The sequence below is a fragment of the Strix uralensis genome, chromosome 32 (genome assembly GCF_047716275.1).
Source record: "Strix uralensis isolate ZFMK-TIS-50842 chromosome 32, bStrUra1, whole genome shotgun sequence".
Classification (NCBI taxonomy): Eukaryota; Metazoa; Chordata; class Aves; order Strigiformes; family Strigidae; genus Strix; species Strix uralensis.
Window position 1 is genome coordinate 2810227 of NC_134003.1, and position 22113 is coordinate 2832339.

The following is a 22113-nucleotide window of genomic DNA, read 5'->3' on the forward strand; positions in this document are numbered from 1 at the left end:
ACACCGTCGCCCCCCCCCCCCTCCACGCACCTGCCCGGGGCTGGCGCTGTCCCGGCGGCAGCCGGCAGGGGGCGCGCTCGCTAGCGCCAGCCCTGGCCCCGCCCCGGGGAAGCTCCGCCCCCCCGCGCACAGGCCACGCCCCCCCCGAGCGGCCATGGCGGGGCTGCGGCGGGTGCTGGTGCACGTGCGGCGGGGCGGGGCGGAGCGGCCGGCGCGGGTCGGGCAGGTACCGGAATGGCGGGGGGTGGTGTGCAAAAGGGGGCGGGGCAACGGGGGAGGCGCGGGGCGGGACGTGTGCAAGGAGGGGCGGGGACGGGGGGAGTGCGGAAGGGGCGTGTGCACAGGGCAGGGGCTTGTGCAGAGGGGAGGGGCGTGTGCGCGCATGCGCAGAGGATGCACGTCATGGGGGGGGTGTATCATGGCGGTGGCCATCTTGGCGCCAGGGTGGTGGCCATCTTGGCGCCATCATGGTGGCCATTGCGGTGCCAGGCCCGTGGTCATGGAAGTGCCAGGCTGGTGGCCATTGCGGTGCCATGGTGGTAGTAGCCACAATAGTGCCAGGGTAGTGGCCATCACGGTGGCCACGCCGCCCCCGCGTGTCCCACCCCCCCCCCCCCGCCCTCGCAGAGCGTCACCGGCACCTTCTGCCCGGCGCACGAGGACGTGGCCGTGGTGAGCTGCGGCCTGGACCGCGGCCGCTTCCTCCTCTCAGACGTGGCCTTCCCCGGCTCCACCGTTGCCCTCCTCGAGGTGGGTGGCGGCCGGTGGCCCCCGGGTCCCGTCCCCCCCCCCCCCCAAGTGCCGCCACGTCCCCTCACGTCCCCCTGTCCCCGCAGAGACCCTCCTCCTGCCCCGCCAAGCACCTGGGGGAGCCGCCGGCCGCGGGGCTCCCCGCTGAGCTGCGGGGCCGGGGCGTGGCCGTGGCGGTGGCCGTGCTGCTGCAGGCCAGCACTGGCCACATCCTGCTGACCCGCCGCGCCGGCGCCCTCAGCACCTTCCCCAACGTCTGGGTGCCGCCCGGTGAGTCCGGCCCCGCCCCGGGAGGGGGGAGAGGGAGGGCTGGTGACTTTGGGGGGCCCCGAACCCACTGTCCCTCCTCCCAGGTGGGCACGTGGAGCCAGATGAAGAGGTGAGGGGACATCGGGGGGACTTTTGGTGGCCGCTGAGGAGGGGACGGGGCCAGCGGCAGTTGGGGGGTGCTGGGGCACCCTGACCCCCCCCGCCCCACCTTTCTCCTCGGCCGCAGCTGCTGCCCGCGGGGCTGCGGGAGCTGGAGGAGGAGACGGGGCTGCGCCTGGCAGCCGGGACCTTCTCCTGGAGGACGCTCGGCCTCTGGGAGGTACCGTCCCGCCGGGCTCCGGGGGGGCTCAGCACCGCCGCGGCTCCCCGAGGGAGCTGAGCACCCCTGGGTGGGGGCCTCCCCCTCGGGGTGTCACCTCACGCTGTCCCCACAGTCCATCTACCCGCCGGCGCTGAGCCAGGGGCTGCCGCGTCACCACCACGTCATCGTCTACCTGCTGCTGCGCTCGGCCGAGGGCCGCCGCCGGCTGGAGGTGAGTGTGGGGCCGCGGTGCGGTGGGTCCTGGTGCATCCCCGTGGGTCCTGGTGCATCCCCGTGGGTCCTGGTGCATCCCGGTGCACCTCTGTGTGTCCTGGTGCATCCCCGTGTGTCCTGGTGCATCCCGGTACCTCTGTGTGTCCTGGTGCATCCCCGTGTGTCCTGGTGCATCCCAGTGCACCCCTGTGTGTCCTGGTGCATCCCCGTGCACCTCTGTGTGTCCTGGTGCATCCCCGTGGGTCCTGGTGCATCCCGGTGCACCTCTGTGTGTCCTGGTGCATCCTGGTGTGTTCTGGTGCATCCCCATGTGTCCTGGTGCGTCCTGGTGCATCCCGGTGCACCTCTGTGTGTCCTGGTGCATCCCCATGTGTCCTGGTGTGTCCTGGTGCATACCAGTGCACCTCTGTGTGTCCCGGTGCATCCTGGTGTGTTCTGGTGCATCCCCATGGGTCCTGGTGTGTTCTGGTGCATCCCAGTGTGTCCCAGTGTGTCCTGGTGCATCCTGGTGCATCCCCGGCTGAGCGCTGCCACGTGGCACAGGCCAGGCTGCGGCCCAGCGCCAGCGAGGTGAGCGCCTGCGCCTGGCTGGAGCCGTCGGTCCTGGAGGCCATCGCCGGCACCGCAGAGGAAGCCGAGGAGGGGGGACACGTTGCCACCACCGTGGGGTGAGGACGGGGCCAGGGGCGGCTCCCCGCGGGCTCTAAGAAACGGGGTGCGGCGCCACGGGCCCCGTGTCACCCCGGCCTCGTCCCCCTCTGTCCCTCAGCGTCACCGAGCTGAGCAGCGGCTCCTCCGGCACCGCCTGGCGCCCGCCCGGCCCCTTTCTGCCCCCGGGCGGGGAGCGGGTCAGCGCCGGCACCAAGTTTGCCCTTCGGCGCTGGCTGGGGACCCGGGGGCCAGCTGGGCCCCCCCACAGCAGCACCCAATAAAAAATTTCCGCTCGTGGAGCCCCATGTGCGTGTTGGAGGGGGACGGGGGGACCCCGCTGGGGTTATAAACAAGCCGGGGCGCCCCGGTGGGACCTGGAGCAGGATTTTGGGAATCCACAAGTTCAGAATCTCTAAAAACCCCTCATGGGGGTTTTGGGGCACTTGGGGGCGAGTCAGGGCCAAGGGCCCGGGGGCCTCTTGCCCCCCCGAGCGGCAGCGGGTCAGCTCCGGGGTGGCAGCGGCCGATCCTGGGGGGTTTAACAGCTTTATTGCATCGAGACAGTCCCCGCGGTTACGATACAAGAACCAGGAAATCGTCCAAGCAGAACCCCCCGTGCCGCTCCCCCGGCCCCACGCGGCCTCTGAATTGGGGGGAAGGAGCAGTGAAAAAAGGTGCTTCAAAAAAACCCCAAAAAAACCCCCCAAAAAAAGGAAGAATTGCTACATGTGATCCCTGCCCGCAGGCGCGGGGGGATGAGCGGGGCCTGGCGGCAGGTCGGGCGTGGGGGGGGGGTTACAGACTGAATTATACGTTTAAATACATAAATAATTTGGGCAAGGGGCGAGAGGTCGGCCCCGGGGACAACGCAACCTTCATTTAGTCCTCGGGGGGTACAGAAACAGGGGAGTCTTTGGAGTTTTTCTATGTACAAAAGCTGCAACTGAAAATATAGATCCTCTATTTGTTCTCTGTACAGGTCTGCGCTGGAAATATTTAAAAGGAGGGAAAAAAATCTACATTTTTTTTGGTTTTTTGTTTTTTTTTTTTTTTAAAAAATACAGCGTAATTACAACTGAGGCAGCGCTGTCACCGCAGGGACAGGCAGGAGGCAACCGGCCCCGCTCGCCTCTGCTCTGCCCCCCCCGCCGCCGCCTTCCGTAAAAAAACGAGGGAAAAATTCCCCGTGGGAGCGCGGGGGCAGCCCCCGCCCAGCCCGGGGGGCTCCAGGGGGGGTTTGGGGGGCGGCGAGCGCAGGACGTGGCGGGTTGAACCCCCCCTCCTCGGCTCTCTGCTACCTGTAGCAGAATCCTCCATCGCAGAGATGGGTTGAAAAACAGTTGTAAAAGTCAAGAGGTTTGGTCAAACCCTCGGCCCCGGCGGCCCGGGGGGTCCCAGCACCCACCTGCCCCCGCTCGGGGCCGAGGGGGGAGCGGCTCAGTCCAGGGAAATGACGTCGGGGCGGCAGCCGGGCAGCGCCGTGCCGCTGCTCCCGGGGGTGTCGCGCAGCGCGGGGCCGGGGCCGAGGCGGGGGGCGGCCGCGCTGCCGCTGCCGTGCGAGCCCACCCCGGGCGCCAGCGGGTTCAGGAAGTGGCTGGAGGCGCCTCGGTACTGGAAGAAGTGGCCGAGCGCGTCCTGTTCGTCCAGGGAGGTGATGACGGAGGGGCCGTAGTGCTGCCGAGCCGAGGGAGAGCCCCGTCAGCGCGCGGCGCCCACAAACGCGCCCTGCGTGTGCCCAGAGCCCCCCCCGGCCCCCCCCAAACCAGGGACCAGCTTCCCAGGACTGAACCAGCAACACCCGCCAGCAGAGGAAGATGATGGAGGAGGCTGCAGCGCCCGCCCGGACGAGCCGCGTGTGCGCGGGGCCGTGCCCTGTGCCCAGGCAGCTCCGCGCGGCGCCGACGGGACGAAGCGGCTCTCGCCCAAACCCCCCCCGCGTCCCACCAGCGCTCTCCTGCGTCTGCGCGGCTTCGGCCTCGGAGCAGCAAAAAAAATATTTCCAGCCCGGAGCCCTCGGCGGTTTGGGATTCGCCTCAGCGAGGGGGATGCTGAGAGGGGCTGGGCAGACGCTGTGGAACCCCCCCCCTGCCCCCCACCGTTCTCCCAGAGGAAGAGGATGCAGGAGGAAGGTTGGCTGAGGGAAGAGGGATGCAGCTTTGGCACGGAGAAAAGAAATAAATGAAACAGAACAATCTCCAAACTTACCTGATTTTCACTTTGAAGGAAGGAAAATAAATCCAGACCTAGAAAAATAAAGAAAAAAGGGGAAAAAATAAATCTCTTGATGATAAATAAAACTTCTTGGCGCAAGGGGAGCCGGACCGCGCCACGCAGAGGCGGGTGGGTTCTGCCAGCCCCAGCTCTGTCCCTCCAACCCCGCCGGAACCCACCGCGTGGCCTCAGCGGCGCTACGGCGCAGGGAGAATTAAATTTTGCTTCTGGGAGCTGCCGTGGGGCCGGGTCAGCACCACCCGGACCGGGCAGCGACGCCACAACACCCCAAAACGCTCGGGAGTCCAGCGTGAGCCAACCTCCCCCCCGCCCAGAGCAGCCGCACGGGCAGCCATGAGGGATGCCTGAGCGCGTCCCATGGTGGGCTCAAGCCCGTCACTTCATCCCTCTGCGCCTCCCTGTCTGTAAAGCCCGGCTTAACTAAGTCCTGAGAGGCGCAGGGGGACCCCCAGCCCAGCGGTTTCTTATCTCCCCCCAAGCAGGGAGGGTTCGGTGCTCGGCTGCGGACCTGGGCCAGGAAACACCCAGGAACAACGGCCCGTGGAAGGAAGCCACGACCTCCCTTCTTGGTGGCCCTGGGACACACCAAGGAGCCAAAACCTGGGTCGTTCCGACCCGTGATCTGTATCTAAGCACCAGATTTCCCCAGGAGGGGGGTGACTCTCATTCCCTTCTTCCCTCTTCTGTGTCGGGCCAGTTGCTCCAAAACTCTCGCTCTGATCTGCGGTGGCTGCCAGGCCATGAAAAACCTGGTGTGCGAGTGACCCAAAGGCCCCCGTGGCTGGGTGGAAGAGGCGGCCAGCAGACTGGCCGCTGCTTGGGCTGGTAAACTGGTACAACTGGGCACGTTTGCAAACCGCTGCTGGGTTTTTGTTGGTACCTTGAAGCTCTGAGGACACCTGGTAGGAGGGGTGGTAGTCAGGAAGGGGCAGGTTGGAGAGATAGTCGCTGCCCAGAGCTGCCATGGGAGGACTCCGAAGCACCGAAGACGGCTGGTGATCGATACTTAACACCCTGAAAGAGAACACAGACCCGCGGACCGTCACAAACGACACGCTGAGGGGCACTTATCACCAAAATAAACCCCTGGGGCTACCGCACCTACAGCCAAAGCAACCCCCCCACGTCCCCTGTCCCGCGGTGGGTCACCAGCGCTTCCCAGGGAGAGCAGCTCAGATCCGGTTACTGCGACGGCACCGGCAAGCGGAGAGCAGGAAGCAAAACGAGCCGAGGCCCAGCAAAGCCGGGCTCTGGCGCTGCCTTACCCCTTAGGCCCGGCCGCTGTCGGAAGAGCCGCGCTGGAGACCGGGCACTGCTTCTTGGCAGGCGGCTCCTCCTCGTCCGACGAGCTGTCCAGAGTGAGATCGATAACCTCCACTTTTTTTTTGCCCTCCGAAGAGTTCTTGCCCTCGGAGCTGACGGTGTAGAGGGAGCTGGCTGCAGGGGAAAACCAGCCATCAGCGGCGGCTGCCGAAACGGAGACGAGCAAAACGCCACCAATTCTACGAGCGCTGCAACCCGGCGAGAAACGCAGGGCTTCCCAACGGCTCGTGGCAAATCCAGACCCCACCCCAGAACAGAGGCAGCATCCCCACGCTAGGGTCAGGCCTCCACAGCCCGCCTGGAATTAATGCTGCAGTTTCAGGAGGAAACTGCTTTTTTCTTGCTTTTTCTAGCACTTACTCCACAGCGGGGTGCTAAGTGCCTGTCATGCTCCTGGTATTTCAGTGTGATCCCAAATACCGGCTCCCAGGCGGGATCTGAAACGCTCCGAATGTTGCTTTGTAAATGTAAAAATTTTAAGTGTAAACGTTGCTTTGGCAAAAAAAAAAAAAAAAAAAAGTGCAAACCCAAAGAGTCGGTGAGCAAAGCTGCCCTACCCTCGATCCCAGCGAACGCAGCGGCCTGGCACACCTCCTGGTTCTCCTTCTTCGGCTTCATGGGGCACCAGGAGCCGTCCTCCATGAACTGGATCTCGTCACAGTCCGTGCAGGAGTTCAGGATTTCCATGAACAACCTGGCGGGCGAGAGCACAAGCTGGGGAGAGCCAAGACGGCACAGAAACGCCGGCGGCAGCAGCGACACGGGAGCGACGGCGCTCGGGAGGCGGCTCAAAGGGCTACGAGGAATCGCTGCTCTCAAATCGGTGCCGCTATCACCTGCCGGTTGGGTTTTACGACGGGCTGGTCAATGGACATAGGAGGGCTCTGTTCAGGTTCCCTCGTTACTGCCTCTGCAGAGGCTGCCAGCAGGGAAGCCAAAATTCTGACAAAGGCGTCTTGTTCTTTGGGAGAAATCTCTCCCGATTGGCATCGAAGCAGTTTCGGGAACGAAAAATCAGATTTTAAGTTACTCGAGGCTGTAACTTGTCTCTATATGCCAGCGTTAGGGGATAAGCCTTCAAAGAAAAACATTATCCAGGCTAAAGGCTGCGGGAGCAGCCCGCTCAGCTCACCCGTCGATGATCAGGGCGTCGTACGGGGCTTTCTTATCGCACACGGGGCAGGTCCACGTGGGTTTCTTCTCGTTCATCTGCAGGTAGAGCGCTGCGTCGAAGCACTGCAGGTGGGTGCAGGTGATGGCTCGGCAGGGCACGATCAGCCTCATCTTACCCAGCTGGGGGACAAGGAGGAAGAAACAAAGTTGGGTTTGGGGGTTTGTTTGTTTGTTTTTTCGCGCAGCACCAAGTCAAGGCAGCGGCGTTGTTCCCTGTTTACTCCCCTCACTCCCTGCCCAGCACTCTGGTGTTTGACCAGAGAATAAACTAGATATCAACGAAGAAATAACATGCGAGATAAAAGAAACGTTCCTGAGGGTATTTTTGCCTTTTTGCTTTGTTTTTAAGAGCACTTCCACCTCAAGCACATGCTCATAGCGAAGGTGGAAGGCAAGGATCGGGCCAGCAGAAGGCATTTTTTGGCTAGGCAGTTGAGGCCAACAATCTCAGCTGGTTTTTTGACGCATGAAAGCAAGCGCTTCTGCTTTTATTTAGGAATCAAAGCTGACTGTTCAACACAAGTGGGGCTGCAGCAGCATTAGCTCTCGTCTCACGCCAAAGCGTTCCTACGCGACCGTAACGCGGGAAGCTGTTCGCAAAGGCCTGTCCGGGAGAGAAAAAAAAAAAAAAATAATGTAGAAACCTACTGGACACATCAGGGAAACTCGTAAGCTCGTCGTAGCTATCTCACTGTCAGGATCAGCTGTTAGTTTTTCTTTGACTGAAAGAAGAAGAGGGGAAAAAAGGTCTGTCAGCATCCTCCTTCTTGTACACGCACAAATATGCAGAGACATGATTTATAATTTGCACCACGACACTTATTATCCGAATTACAGGCAGGTAACGCTCACGGCAGCGACGTTATTACCATTCAGAGCTCTGGCAAGAGTCTCCGTGGCTAGACCGTGTGTGCAGCACAAAGAGACAGCCCCTACCCTCAAGATTTCAGAGCCTGCCTGTCCAACAGCCGCACGGGGGAAACGTCTGGTTGTCGGGAAGGAGCGCGGAATCTGAGCGTAAGCAACGGCCCCGCTCCCACTGCTACTCTCAAAACATTTGTCCCGTGAGCATCACAACGGAGATGGGCAGCGCCCTGAGGGACGGTTTGATTTCGAGCTTTGTTGAATGGGATCACAGAAAAATAATCCCTGATTTTCACCATCTTTACCTTCCTGTCAACAGGGCTCGGCGGGCGTGGGTGGGCTCGCACAAAGACCTGCTCTGCCTTCCCAGGCGCAGCTCAGGCCCAGCCCAAGCACAGTTACACCTTCGCAGGGGTAACACTTACTGAGGGCTCGCGAGTGGTCGGGATTTCGGATGCCCTTGGCTCTCAGCTTCTGCAGCAGCGTTACCGACGTCAGCTGCTTCACCAGGTACACTGACAGGGAGTAGTTCTGTCGGGAGGAAGTTGACGCTGCTCAGACCTAGAAAAACCCTCCGCAGAGGAGAGGGCTCTCCCGGATCTGCACAGCTCGATGCTGCTGCAGAAACGTCCTCGGTTCTGCCGTGAAGGAACAGCAAGAAACGGGCAATGGTTTTCACCGCGCTCACCCTGCCGAACTCCGAGGACCAGTTCACCACAATCGTGTTGGGGACCGTGGCCGACAGTCGCGCCAAGGGAGTGATGTTAACGGGGCGGCTGGGTCGCTTCGGCTCCGCGCCGTTTTTTGTGGGTGGGAGGTAACCCTGCAAACAGAGAAAGAAAGAAAGGTTCCCTGGCGTCAGGTGAATCCTCTCCGAGGCGTTAAGGCCACGTACAAGAATCTACAAACCCAACTTCTTCATGGCACGCTGCCCCTCAAGACATTTCATGTCACACCTTGGAGCTTGCAGAATTTCTCTACCAGTCTCAAAGCGGTACATTATGACGCCTCAATGCCGAGAAATTAAGAATAAAGGTTCCCTCTGCTATCCTTACGCTGACGAGCACGCTGGAATCCCATCGTAAGCCGAACCTCCCCGCAAACACAGAGCTGTCAGTCTGGGATGTGCCCAAACAGCACCGAGTTAAAACCCAAATCCTACGGGGAGGATCGAGGCTGGGAAGCTAAAAACTTACATCCCGTGACAAACCTCCCGCTGATCTCATTTTTGCTTCATTATATCCACATTCCAACTCGATTAGAAACCCATCCCATTATTCAGCCCAAGAGTGCCTTTTCTGTGATTCAGAGAGATTTACATCACCCTTTTTTCATCGCCCTCAGTTAGACTGGGCAGCTTGAGGCTGATTCAGGAGCCACCCATCACAGCTTAAGCAGAAGTGAAACAAAGAACAGGGTTCCCGTGGAGCTGCTGTGCTCTGCACGGCCCCTACGGCGGCTCCTCAGCTGCAGTGACTCACCCAAACCAACACAAGAAACTTATCTGTGACCGGGGGGACCCTTGAGCCATCTTGCGTCTCACACGCGCTTCCCTCTTTCCGCCCCACGAGGCTGGAAACGACTTCTATTTTTATTTTTTTTGAAGCAGGTTACTTATTGTCTCAGCCAAAACCAGGCAGAATATCTGAGGCCAAAAATGCAAATCTCTAAAAATATTAAGGGAGCGGCTCCAGCGGAGCGTTAGAGGCTGCTCTGCAGGTTTGATTGCAAAAAGTGCCAGCTCCAGCGGAGCGAAGCCAGCGTGGGGCAGCTGGCAGGGAACTGGCCCAACACTCTCAAACCTCTGACACCTTTCCTGGTTGTGACACCGGATCGCGCCCCTTTTTGGGCTGTGAACTGGGGTAAACACTTTTTTTTTTTTTTTTTTAAACACATTATCCAGCACAAAGCCTTGGCTGGAGCACCCACGTCTTCCTGCAATGCGATAAAACTAAAGGCAGTGCATTATTCCACTAACCTCAGAATTTACTCTGCATTTTTATTATCAAGTTTCTTCTCAAAAAAATGAGAGGGAATCTGCTGGTTAAAAAAAAAAAAACACACCATCAGGCCCAAAGTTTGCATATTCTTCTACTTAAAGACCACACTCCTTGAATCAAAGAGCAGCTTTCATCACCAATCCACAGCCCTGTACCATGAAATCAGTTCTGTGCTCTAACCACACCATGTCTTCAAGCCAGGCTTTAATCTCCGGAAAATACATTCCCACTGCACTCACGGGGAGCTGCAGCTGTGTAAAAGGGCAGATTTTAGTCTACAATGTATTAAGAAGAAATAAGATTTACTCACAGGCAGGGGACAGAGTTTTCCGTTGACCTTGACAAATAAATTAGGAGGGAAGTAATCTTCTTGGGGACAGCTGGTTTCACACAAGCAAAACCTAAGAAGCAGGAGGGAGAAACTGGCAAGTGAGTGGTGACGCTCACAAAAAACAGCAGCTGAACTTCCCTTTAAAGAGGGAAAAACGTTTTCCAAGCGGGACAGATCAATGGCTGGAAAACACACACGCAGATGAACAGCCCCTACGCGCGTCTCAAACCCCTCGCGCGGCGAACGAGGAACCAGAGGAAGGCCAGCGACTTCGAACAACGGCCAGCGCGCACGGTGTGAAGCGTGCAGGGGCAGGGCTAATTTTATTCGGCCCAGATGACGATGATTTAGGCTACCCAGAGTCGCCGTTTCAAAGGCCAAGTGTATTCCTCTGGCCTAACATCATTCCAAGAAGGACAGGAAGCGCACTCTGGGCTCAGGCAGGGCGGGAATGGAGTTTAATGATGGTTTAACCCATGCGGAGCCGCACCACCAACGTTCTCAAAAACTAAACTTGATCTTCTTGGGTTTTAACCTCTCTCTCCGCTTGCCAAATAAAACAAAGAATAAAACCGCGAGTTAATCTTTTTCCTGCTTGGGGACATGAGATACTGCCTAGGCCGAGGCACGTCAGCAGGAGAGAAGAAACGGCGCCACCGTCGTTTTTAACTCCTGCACTAAAGTTTGCTGAACAAGGGTTCACTTCTTCGGGTGAAGGGGTGCACTCTGGACACCCCAGGAGGCTCCTGAAAGCTTCCTGGTGGACTATTTGTAAACTCTGTCTCATCCCCAACATCCAAACCACAGCAAGAGGCACATACACCGAGAGCGGTCCTTTAAAAACACCCCCGGTGTTGTTTTGTGCTACAGAAGAGACATTTCCAAGCCTCCACCTCCTGATGCATTTCAGGGAACAGGATGCCCGTCGGCTTCGCTCCAGCAGCTCTGTGTGCAAGAGCGGAACAGATGGACACAGCAGGAAAGCCACGACGGTAAAGCCCCAAATCAGAGACACTGCCACGGACTCGTAATTAATACAGAACGCCCCCCTGAAAGGCAACGTGCTCTCTTTTGAATTAAATCAGCCTTCGAACAACTTCGCGCTCCCAGGTATCGCACCTCAAGCCCTAAACCCGTCGCTTTTTTCCAAGAGCACAGCAGCGATGCTCCGTCTCTTCGCCAAGTTCAAACCCCCGATAACAGAATTTAACATTCTGCCAAGGGTTGAGCGTTGGGCAAGAGCCTCCTCAGTTCCTGTTCGGTGCCGCAGGACAGCGTGGGAGGCCCTGAAAGAACCACCCGGCACCGACTGCAAGATCCGGAGGATCACCTGTGAAGCACTTGCAAGTATTTTTCTACTCACAGTCTCCAACAGGTTTTGCATTCTCATGAGTAATAACTAGGTGGATATCAAAAAATGTTCAAATTTTAAGGTCATGTAGGTTTTTGCCTCTTATTCCACCCTTTGCAATCAATCTGCAAAAAGGCAAATCATTAAGATGGAGAAGAGAAAGAAGCAAGTTCTACATAACTGTGTGAAAAAGATTAAACTTTACTATACTTAAAATTGAAAAATCTTGCGTGCAAGGCCACGTCACCCGGGCCAGCAAAGTGTCACCCAGAGACAACTCTTGCGGCCTCACCGAGTTCAGAAAGACCCTCGTGGTTTGGTGTTGCACCACACGGTTTAGCAGAGGCTCGTGCCCCGACAGAAACCCCGCCAGAAACCCGTGCTCCGAACACAGCACCAAACTGCAACATTTCCTCCGAGCAAATCGAGAGGCAACTTCAAACCAAATCAAGTGCCAAGAGCGTGATTCACCCAAATCAAGGACAAATTAATACTGATGCTGAGGGAACAGGGCTTAACGCATTCATCAAAAAGACAGGACCTTACCTTAATTGCACCTGTATGGTATAATCACATTTGGCACCTGGTAAGATATCTCTGCAACAGAAAAGCAGCTCTTCAGACCATCAGCAATGCTTAACAGAGAATTACAACTCCAACAGCATACCATTTTATTCAATTATATTGGTATCAATACACGTTAGCGGTGGGATGAGTAAAACCAGCGCAGCTGGATTGTCAGAACAGGTACTACCTGTCCGAACTGGCAGGCAAAATTCCCCAACAAGGACGTAAAGCAAAAGCCCATCGAACAGAAGAGAGAGTGGTGGGAAAAGGAGAAAATCAACCGCAGAATCTTGCTACTGCGGAGCGCTAAGAACATAACGCCAACTGCAGAGTCGCCAACGCAAACCAACGGCTGCGTTTGTAGGCACGGGTGGAGGGCAGGTCTGAACTTTGGGATGAACTAGCATGTTTTTATCCCAATTGCCGTATTTTCTTCCCTCCATACAAGAGTTCCACGCTGCAGGCTTTGAGGCAAACCCTCAGCGGTGCAGCACAGCTCCGCCAACATCAGGGAACTCCCCTTTTTACACCCAACTCGGCGTTTGTTCTCCCGGACTGCACTGGAGCTGAGGAACAGGAGGAGCTTAAGATTCAGCTCTTCCTCCTGTGCCGACCATCCCTGACGCCTCATCTGCCAGGCTCACTCACCCAAACTCTGCCCGTTTTTCCTCCTGACTCCACTCTCCGTTCTGCCGGGGAAGAGAACACAAGCAGAGAAGCCACACGCGCTCACACGGCGTCCAGAGCGACACCGTCTCGCTTACCGGGAGGTGAGGATCTGTTGAACTTGCTGGGGGGTTAGAGCGAAGGTGAAGTGAGCTTCTTCAAACCGCTGACTGTTCGTTGAGGCTGCAGAAGAGAAGTTCAGACAAATTAAATCATTATGAAGTCATCCTTACACCTGCAGGCGCCAATAAACAAAGGACACCATCCACAAAAAGCAGAAAAATTAACTGCAGTTCCACACAGGGAAGTCCCTGACCACGTAACCAAGCGCCGGGTCTGTCCTTCGAGGCAGACGTTCGCTTTCCGTCGGTTTATTTACAAGGAAAATTAAGGTTTGGAAAGTAAAGGTCGCTCACACGGATGGGGAGGAAATGGGGAAGCCCGCCCGCTCGCTCTCCCGGGCCGGCAACAGCCTCCCGAGTCCACGAAGAGCCACACGGCGCTTCCCGGGGATCACCGGAGGGGTTGGGAGGAGCGAGATCCAGTGGGGAGCTCAGGGAATGCCAGAGGTCACCCCCTGCCCTGGAAACTGTAATTACCGGGGGTAGGAACAAGTACAGCTGCTGAACAACAACCATCTTCTCCTCGGGCACATGGACAGAGTCACGGCCAAGTCAGAGAAAACCAGCCCGTGCCCTTGATTAAAAATAAACACACACAAGAAACCCACCTAATGGGAGAATCAAGAATTCAACGGGAAGGTTGGTGACCAGCACGGTAAAAACATTTAGTGTCAGAGACATGTAAAAATAAACCAGGATTTCCCCCCTCTCTTACCCTGACCTTAACCAAGTTACTTCTTCTGCGCCTGAGCTTCTCCCTTGGTACAACTGGCAGGTGTCTGCCTCCCTCACCACAACATTGAGCTGTTTCATTAATATTTGCAGAGCATCGGAGTTCAAGCCAACGTGATTTGCAAAGAGCCAATTTGGCCTCTTTTGCCCTCGTTTTTACAGCCGTCAGGAGAGGTCCTGAGCAAGAGCAGCTCCCGCCGGGGCTCTCTGGGACGCGGAGCATCGCTGGGTCAAGAGAAAATGAAGCCGAGGACGTTATCACCGTGGCTCGTGTTCGTGTAAATCCCACACTTTGATCCTTTATTTATTTTGAGGAATTTGGTGACACTCGTGACGAGCTGGTCGTGGCGCGACCACCCGAGGCGACTGCAGACCTGCGGAGAAGGTTGGCTCCGTCCTCGGGGCCACCCTCACGCTGGCCTCCCCCAAAAGCACATTCGAGCACAGATTCCTCAGCCGGGCGAAGGGTTTTTCCTTCTCCAGCCTCCTGCAGCTCAGGAATGCCAGGAATGCAAGGCCCCGAGTTTCCTGGCAGATCATCTGCCAGATCTTCCCCGGACCAGCAGCGCCGACAGGCTGGCAGACCGGACTGCAGGAATTCAGAGGAATTCTGACCATCTTAGGACTCTCTGTCCTTTCTCGATGACAAAATCGGATCCTGATTCTGCTCCGAACAGAACCAGAGTAAAGCTGCTCAAAATTTGCAGCTTTCTCTGTGCTCTGCTGCCTCCGTTTATAACCGATACCCAGCCTCCACCTAATAAGCAATTTCTAAGCGGTGTTCTTGCAGCCCGCATCCACCCCAGAGAGGAACACCGACGTCTCCGGGCGTCGCGGTAACTCCGCGAGAGGTTTGGTGTAGATGGGGAGTGGGAAAGCCAAAGCCTGGACCTTCCTCCCTTGCGGACCAGGAGGCTTTATCGTTAACCCCCTGTCGCTGTCTTCTCCCTCTCTCCATCCCCATTTTCATTATTTCTTCCCACACTTTGCTTATTTCTGGCTTTTTTTTTTCTCCTGACACCACAACCTTCATATCTGGAAATAACAAGTTGCCCCAAGTAATTAAAATAAAAGAATGGGAAGGGGACGTTTACACAGCAAAAGGGAGAAGACAGACACAAACCACCAGAAGCCAAAAATAAAAGTTGACGATCCCCTAGGAATTACATAAAAACTCTTCCAAGTTCAAACACAGACACATAAGTACGGGAGTTTTATCAGGGGAGAGAAAAAAAAAAAAAAAAATTTCTTTTGCAAGGTGAGTATCCCATTTCAGGGAAGAGGCTTAACCACAGGTTGTCTGAGAGGCTGGACAAAGCCAAACCTAAGAAAAGGCAATTTTTAGCAAAACAGTAACGAAACCAAACCCCCCAACAAAACACATGGGGTTTGGTTGGAGCAGAGACACTTATCTCCACTTTAGCAAACATTACTATGTTTATATGAAAGAAAAACAACCCTGAATCCAAGCGAAAACCATTTAAAAGGCCTAAGATGGGTGGATCTAGTCTGGAGAGGCCAGAAGGGCTCAACCTAAAGTAAAAATACAACTTATAACTTATTCTAAAAACCAGAATAAAACCTTCTTCGTGGGCCCAAACGATCCCAAGCGAGGCCTGCAGCAGCGCTTCCAAAACCACCAGCAATTACCGGGCTAACTCTGTACTCTACGTCTCCCCACCAGCATTTTAAAGTTAACAAGAACCACAACTTTTTTGGAATTAGGCAAAAACCCGCCTTTTCTTTTCCTGTTTTACAAACGGGGAAGCATCGGAGCGCTCGGCCTCCACAGCACATCGAGAAACAAGCTTTGCCCTTTTGCTGTACCCCATCTCTGCTCCAAGATCCCTGTTTGCTTCCTGCCCGACGGCGAGTTTTCTCATCAACACAGAGCCGACCTCTCTCATGTTTGCCACAAGCTGGATCCTAATGCATAAAACAGTTCATTAATTTTATATACTGGAAGGTTTTAGGACTACGTTTTTGTTAGCAATTAAGGCAGAATTAGGACTCAAAGGTGGCAGAGGATTTTTAAGAAGCTGTTTTGCTGGAAGTTGTAACACCACTTGTTTGCAAAAATAACAAATCGCTTTTCATAATTAACTGTCCTGGCACTCACTAATTTGTTTGGAAAGGGAGCCCGTGCCAACTGAACCAGGTTTTTTATTCTCTCATGGTTAGGACCCAAACGCTGATGGTACCTCAGACCAGAGAAAGCTTCACAGTTCAGAACACAAAGAAAACCCAGGCTCTGCCAGGTAAAAACAGTAAATAATCCAAAACTTTTATACACTTATGAAATACATACTGAGCAGAAAAGGTGTCAGCTGGGAGAGAAATAGCCTTTTTCATGCAAATTAGTTTGGAACAAGACTGACAAGCAACTAAAAGCTTCCATTTCTGGCAGCCCACACGAGCTGGAGTTGGAAGTTATTGGTGGGATGGAACCGTGGAACCACTCTCCTGTGAGGACGGGCTGAGAGAGTTGGGGGGTTCAGCTGGAGGAGAGAAGGCTCCGGGGAGACCTTAGAGCGGCCTCCCAGGACTGAAAGGGGCTACAGGAAAGGGGGGAGGGACTCTTGATCGGGGGGGAGGGATAGGACGAGGGGGAACGGGTTTAAACTGAGAGAGGGGAGATTTAGGTGAGATCTAAGGCAGAAATTCTTCCCTGGGAGGGGGGTGAGGCCCTGGCACAGGCTGCCCAGAGAAGCTGTGGCTGCCCCCTCCCTGGAAGGGTTCAAGGCCAGGTTGGACGGGGCTTTGGGCAACCTGGGCTAGTGGAAGGTGGCCCTGCCTGAGGCAGGGGGATGGACAAGATGACCTTTAAGGTCCCTCTCAACCCAAACCATTCCATGGCTCTACGAAGCCCCACTCTGACCTGGGCATCATCCTTCTGGACCCGCACCGACGGAAAGCGAGCCGGCTCCTGACCTGCTGAAAGCTCTCCAGCTCAGAGCAAACAAAAGGAGCCTCCAAAGAACAGGAGGAGCGAGCGTTTCCCAACATACCTAACGTGGTGGGTTTTATCAGCTCATCGTAAACATCGTAGAAGGGCAGCCTCTTCATCTTGACATCCGGGTGGACGGGATGGATGGGCGGCGAGAGGTGCTGGACGTCCGTCTCGTGCTTGGGCCCCAGCACGGGCACTGGTGGCAGTAGAGCCGCCGGCGCGGCGGAGCCGTGCTCGTAGGGCAGGTGACACACCGTGCCCTGCGTCAGCGCGGTGGCCGAGGGCAGCTGCCCCGCCTGAATGTGGAGCATCGACAAGTCCGAAGGGGTTAAGATCTTTCTCGGGAACCTCCGCCGGTACAGCTCTTTGATTTTCATCTGGACAGCCGGGCTGCAGCCGGATTTCAGCAGCTGCAACGCCTTTGTGAGAAGTTCGTGTTTCCTTCCACTTTTGTTCCTTCCAGCAAAGCCCAAGAGAACTTGTAATTCTGATACCCTAAAGCTCATAACCATATGCTGCAAGAAAATAAAACAACCACCATTACAACCGCTGCGTGAGCAAACACAATCCCAACACAAGCCGTGGGCTCACTAAGGAAGATGGTGGAGGCCTTAAAAGAGACACTGTCAAGTTCAAAGTTCCCCTTGTCATCAGTAACTCATCGGTGGCAGAACTGTAAATAGATTTAGTTTTAAATACTTTGCTTGGATCTGGAAATGCAAAAGGTCACATTCACTTCCGATTTGATGGGTGGCTGAGTGGTTTCCAAGACCCACACAGTCGTTTAACGACCTTTCCTTCAAACAAACGCTGACAATTTCTTGTAGGGTCAACCTCGCATTTAAACTAAAGCTTCTGTAAGTCTCTGGGTTTAAAGCTCTCGCTTTAAGTCCCCTTCAGGCTGGCTTAGAAAGGCCAAGCCCCAGAGTGACTGCAGAAGTTTTCAGCCATCACTTTTATTCTTTCACTTCAAAAAAAAAATATACTTTGGGAATGCCCGGTTTGGGCCCGATGTTTCTCTAAGGAGAGACATCAAATCTGAAAATAGATGTTGGTCATTAATGAGACAGGCTGCACTTAAGGAAAAACATACCTCAGGCACCACTTCTAAACCCAGGCTGGCATCATTTATCAACCTGCCTCGCTGAGGGGAGTCTCCCCTCACCACGAGTCCAACAAGCCTGACAGGGTTAAGCTGAAAGATGCCCAAAGAGGAGAAAATACAGAATTATTCCTGTTACACAGGAGGAAAAAAAAAAAATCAGAAGGGTCTCAGAGACCTCTCTGCAGTCACACCAGCCAAGTTAGTAGCAGACCAAAAAACTCAGCTCAATCGCACGGTCGTTCGTAAAATCGTCCTTCTGAAGTCGTAATAGGATTTCAGAATTGTGTTTACGCAGAAACACCCACGGGACGGCAAAGAGCGCTACGGAAGCACGTGTACACTTGTATATAGGTACACGTTATAGCACAATCTGTTCTTTCATGCAAGCAAAAAAGGGTTAAACCTGGGATCAAGCAGCTCCCGACATTCTCCCTTTTCAATCAGAAAGGGCACGCAGAGTTTCACCGCGTCTCTGCATCTAGAAACTTTCCCCTTTAGCCCCCAAAACGCAGCCGATTCCACAGCAGAGCGGTTCCCCAATCAGCTACAACCTCGTGGGGTTTAAATCCACGATTTTGGTTCCACCTGGCTGCAGCGGAGCATCACGGGGGGGGAGAGGGGAAAAGGTTGGCTTCTGCGAGTCCAGAAATGCCAAAAAACTGCAATCCCTTCCATAAAAGAGGTGCAAAATAAAAGCTGAAACCTCGCGGGTTGAGCAAGAGGCCGCAAACCCGGCGGAGGGAACTCTCCTTCCAGAACTGCTGATGGGAACATCTCGACGTTACATCTTCCAGCCCAAGTTTTCCAGAGTCACTTATAAACACCAAATTAAGAGGCGCATCGCCGCGACCTACAGGTCAGGCTTACAAGACAGTCCCATTGACTCTGGCCTACGTGCCAGGAGGTTTTAAGGAGGTTTAATTCGCTGTACGAGGATCGCGTTGCCACACGCTGAAAACGCAGCATCTCGGGATGACGTGACAGATGTTCCGCTTCCCAGCGGGACCAAAAAAAAAGGGAAGTATTTGGTAAAGCTATCAAAGGTAGTTCTGTCGTTAGAAAAAGTGCCATGTGCTCCCTGATGCAGAACAGACACAACAGATCAAGGTTTCGTGTCGAAAAAAAAAAAAAAAAAACCCGTAGGTCGCGTGGGATTTGCCCGTTACCTTTGCTGGGTGACGCGTTCAAGATGATTATAGGTTCGAGTGATTTTTTTTTCCCCCCCGCCTCCCTTTTTGGAGCCAGGAGAATTTGTTAGGAGCAGGAAACCTCTGTCATTTAAGAGGAAAAAGCTTGACTTGGGGTCTCTCAACTTTGACAGTGCCTGTTTTAAAGACCTCCCAGAGAAGATACATTAGGGATGCGCATGTATCGAATATTCCTCCTACCAACGCCCTCCCCTTCTGCGACAACCGTTGTAAAGCAACCGACCTCCTCCCACCTCCATTCCTCCTACAAATCCTCCGGACAGAGTCCTTAACGGGCAGGAGATTAGTGTAGCATGGCTCACCAGCACAAGATTCACGTTTATCGTTAAAAAAAAAACCCCTCGCATTCGGGACATAGGATGGCTGTGTCACCACCGCTGCGGCAGCTGTGGACTCTTATCTACCCCCGAAGCCTCTCCGATTACTGCTCTGAGCGTCAGGGCAGCGGAAAAAACTCTTTATGGCCGTGAGAGATGGCAATCGAGAGCTCTCAGAGGGCACCTCAGGCTTGGGGAGCGGCTGGATCTGCAGCAGAGTCGAGTCCGGCCGTGCCGCTGTTGAACAAGGCACGTCCACAAGCCTCTTCTCCTTCCAGGGGAGTCACCGTTCGGTCTTTGAAATAAAGGAAAGCGTCTTACGCCAACTACGGGCTTTATAAGGAGAAATCATCCTGCTTTCAACTGGCTCGTCTTGCTTTTACAATGAGACACAGATGGTAAAAAGCTTAAACAAGCTCCTGGCGAGGAAACCAGAAAGGGGGTTAGGGGAGATGGACGAGGGGAAGGGAGCAGAGATTCAAAAATAACCTGAAGAAGCCTCAAACCACGCCAAGCTCCACCGAAAGGGCTGGCGCCCGGGCGGCCAAAGCCCAGAGCTGTAAACCTGCGCGCTAAGCTACACCTAAGTCTTAAGCCACAATTCCTCTGCAGGGATTTATCCGCAGAGGGAGTGGAGCAGAAAACATTACAGATACTTCACCCTGGGTCACGCTCAGCTTTACCACTTGCTAAACTATCGCAGGATTACGGACGCGGTTGCCGGAGCTCGACTTCTGCGCAGTCCTAAGTCATCCAGTTACAATTATGGGATCCAATTTCCCCGCTAATATCGTTAACGTTTTGATAGGGCTCCTGCTGTAGTCAGGCTTAAGTTTTAGGGGAGGGAGAAAGATCACACCATAAAGCTCTATCAAAATGTGGACAGGGCACTGCTGGGAAGATTACAGACAAATCTGACTCCGGAGAATTATGCTCTTGCTGTGGCTGGCTGCCAAAAAGGTGCCAGTTCCCAAACATCTTATTGTTCCCAGCACGGGGAACGGGGCCACTTCAGCCAGCTAAGACCTATATTGCAGCCTGTGGGGGGAAAAATATTAAACCGCCAACAAGGAGGAAAAAAAAAAAAAAAAATCAGCTTTGGAATTAGTTACCAGGGGCAATTTCATATTCCACAGTCTGGTGGGCAAAGGTGGTGACACACTCTGACTCCTAAAAAAACGAGAAAAAGAGAGTGGAGGGAGATGAAACCCCATCCAGCTGTGAGCACTGGTGCAGCACTACCATGTTACACGCTCTCTGCTCCCTCCGCCCCAGACCTGCCTCCACATCGGCCCCTCTCCTGCCTGCCGGTACCTTCTGCTCCCCTGCCACCCCCAGCATCCTTCGAGGCTCTGAACCACTCCGCCTCTCCCTTCCTTTGGGTTTCTACCTCTCTTCTCCACGGCTCTGCGCCTCCGAAGCCCCCCGAGGTCTTCCAGCCCCCTCCTCTCGCGGACGAGCCCACCGGGCTGGCTGCCGGAGCCTTCAGCCTCACCCGCCGCTCAGGTCCAGGCCCCAGCACCCTCCCTGCAGCCCCTTCGCCCCAGTGGTCCCTGAGCCTTCCCCCAAGCCGGGACCCCACGGCTCACCTCAGCCCCGACACCCCCACCCTCACCTCTGCTGCCCCCACCCCACAGCCCCCTCCGCTGCCTCCCAGCCCTCTTGGCCCACCGCTGCCCCGCACCCCGCTACAGCCCCAACCCCTGGCTCGGACACCCCACAGCCCCAGGGGGCCACCCCACAGCCCCAGGGGGCCACCCCGCCTGGCTCCCAAACATCCCCCACCCCACACACCTCCTCGGGCCCACTGCAGATTCCCTCAGCCCCACACATCCCCCAGGACCACCCATCCCCTCAGCCTCTCATATCCCTCCAGCCCCAGACACCCCCTCTGCCCCACAGAACCCCTCAGCCCCATCTTGAGAGACCCCCTCAGCCCCACACTGCCTGGCCCCAACCCCACAGATGCCTCAGGCCCACCAGCCCTCAGCCCCATTCTCAGAGACCCCCCTCAGCCCCACAGACCCCCCTCAGCTCCACACTGACTGGCCTCAACCCTACAGACCCCCTCAGCCCCACAACCCCCTCAGCCTCACCCTCACAGACCCCCCTCAGCCCCACAGAACCCCCCTCAGCCCCATCCTGAGAGACCCCCTCAGCCCCACACTGTCTGGCCCCAACCCCACAGACCCCCCTCAGCCTCATCCTCACAGACCCCCTCAGCCCCACACTGCCTGGCCCCATCCCCGCTCTGCCGGGCTCCTGCCCGCCCCGCTCCCCCCCTCCCCGCGCCGCACCTTCAGCTCCGCCGCCTCCGCCATCTTGGGACATGGCAGCCGCCGCGCAGGGACCGAGGCAAAACTCCGCGCCCCGCCGCGGCCGCACGGCGCAGGGGACGGGCGGGGGCCGCGGGGCGGGGGCCGCGGGGCGGGCGGGCAGGGAGCGTCGCGCAACTCCGCGCCCGCCGCGCAGCCGCAACGCCGCGCCCGCCCCATCGCCACGCCCCGGGGTGGTCCCGTATAGGCCGGTCCTATATGGGCTGGTCCTATGTGGGGTCGGTCCTATGTGGGGCTGGTCCTATAGGGGCTGGTGCTATATGGGCCGGTCCTATAGGGGCTGGTCACAGCATCCCAGAATCCTCTGGGTTGGAAAAGCCCTTGAAGCTCCTCCAGCCCCACCATGAACCTCACCCTGACCGTTCCCAACTCCACCAGATCCCTCAGCGCTGGCTCAACCCGACTCTTCAACCCCTCCAGGGATGGGGACTCCCCCCCTGCCCTGGGCAGCCCATTCCAACGCCCAACAGCCCCTTCTGCAAAGAAATCCTTCCTAAGAGCCAGTCTGACCCTGCCCTGGCGCAGCTTGAGGCCATTCCCTCTTGGCCTGCCGCTGGGTCCTTGGCTCAAGAGACTCCTCCCCCCTCTCTGCACCCTCCTTTCAGGGAGTTGCAGAGGGCCAGGAGGTCT

The 22113-nt window shown here is 56.1% G+C and overlaps 2 protein-coding genes across 14 annotated transcripts; one reads left to right on the plus strand and one right to left on the minus strand.

The window, feature by feature from the left end:
* The first annotated feature begins 24 nt into the window (after window positions 1-24).
* Window positions 25-3286, plus strand: NUDT17 (nudix hydrolase 17). 9 transcript variants are annotated; one of them, XM_074852981.1, is made up of 8 exons: window positions 38-226; window positions 628-750; window positions 837-1020; window positions 1104-1129; window positions 1247-1339; window positions 1455-1553; window positions 2099-2223; window positions 2325-2505. In XM_074852981.1, exons 1-8 carry the CDS (start codon window positions 155-157, stop codon window positions 2485-2487), a joined length of 885 nt encoding a protein of 294 aa, XP_074709082.1. In that variant the 5' UTR covers window positions 38-154; the 3' UTR covers window positions 2488-2505. The 9 variants fall into 9 exon arrangements, 8 of the variants coding, with proteins under 8 accessions (XP_074709079.1, XP_074709077.1, XP_074709078.1 ...); XM_074852979.1 differs by lacking the exon at window positions 2325-2505 and adding an exon at window positions 2771-3286 and having other exon boundaries at window positions 39-226; XM_074852980.1 differs by lacking the exon at window positions 1104-1129 and having other exon boundaries at window positions 33-226; window positions 2325-2911.
* On the minus strand, window positions 3001-21571 carry PIAS3 (protein inhibitor of activated STAT 3). 5 transcript variants are annotated; one of them, XM_074852971.1, is made up of 15 exons: window positions 21445-21571; window positions 20260-20317; window positions 16576-17032; window positions 12812-12896; window positions 12027-12077; window positions 10109-10199; window positions 8487-8621; window positions 8224-8329; window positions 7583-7656; window positions 6894-7054; window positions 6319-6455; window positions 5704-5875; window positions 5319-5452; window positions 4412-4449; window positions 3001-3880 (listed from the first exon to the last, which is right to left on the minus strand). In XM_074852971.1, exons 2-15 carry the CDS (start codon window positions 20272-20274, stop codon window positions 3644-3646), a joined length of 1893 nt encoding a protein of 630 aa, XP_074709072.1. In that variant the 5' UTR covers window positions 20275-20317; window positions 21445-21571; the 3' UTR covers window positions 3001-3643. The 5 variants fall into 5 exon arrangements, with proteins under 5 accessions (XP_074709072.1, XP_074709075.1, XP_074709071.1 ...); XM_074852974.1 differs by lacking the exon at window positions 16576-17032 and having other exon boundaries at window positions 21445-21565; XM_074852970.1 differs by lacking the exon at window positions 20260-20317 and having other exon boundaries at window positions 21445-21546.
* Window positions 21572-22113: the final 542 nt, after the last annotated feature.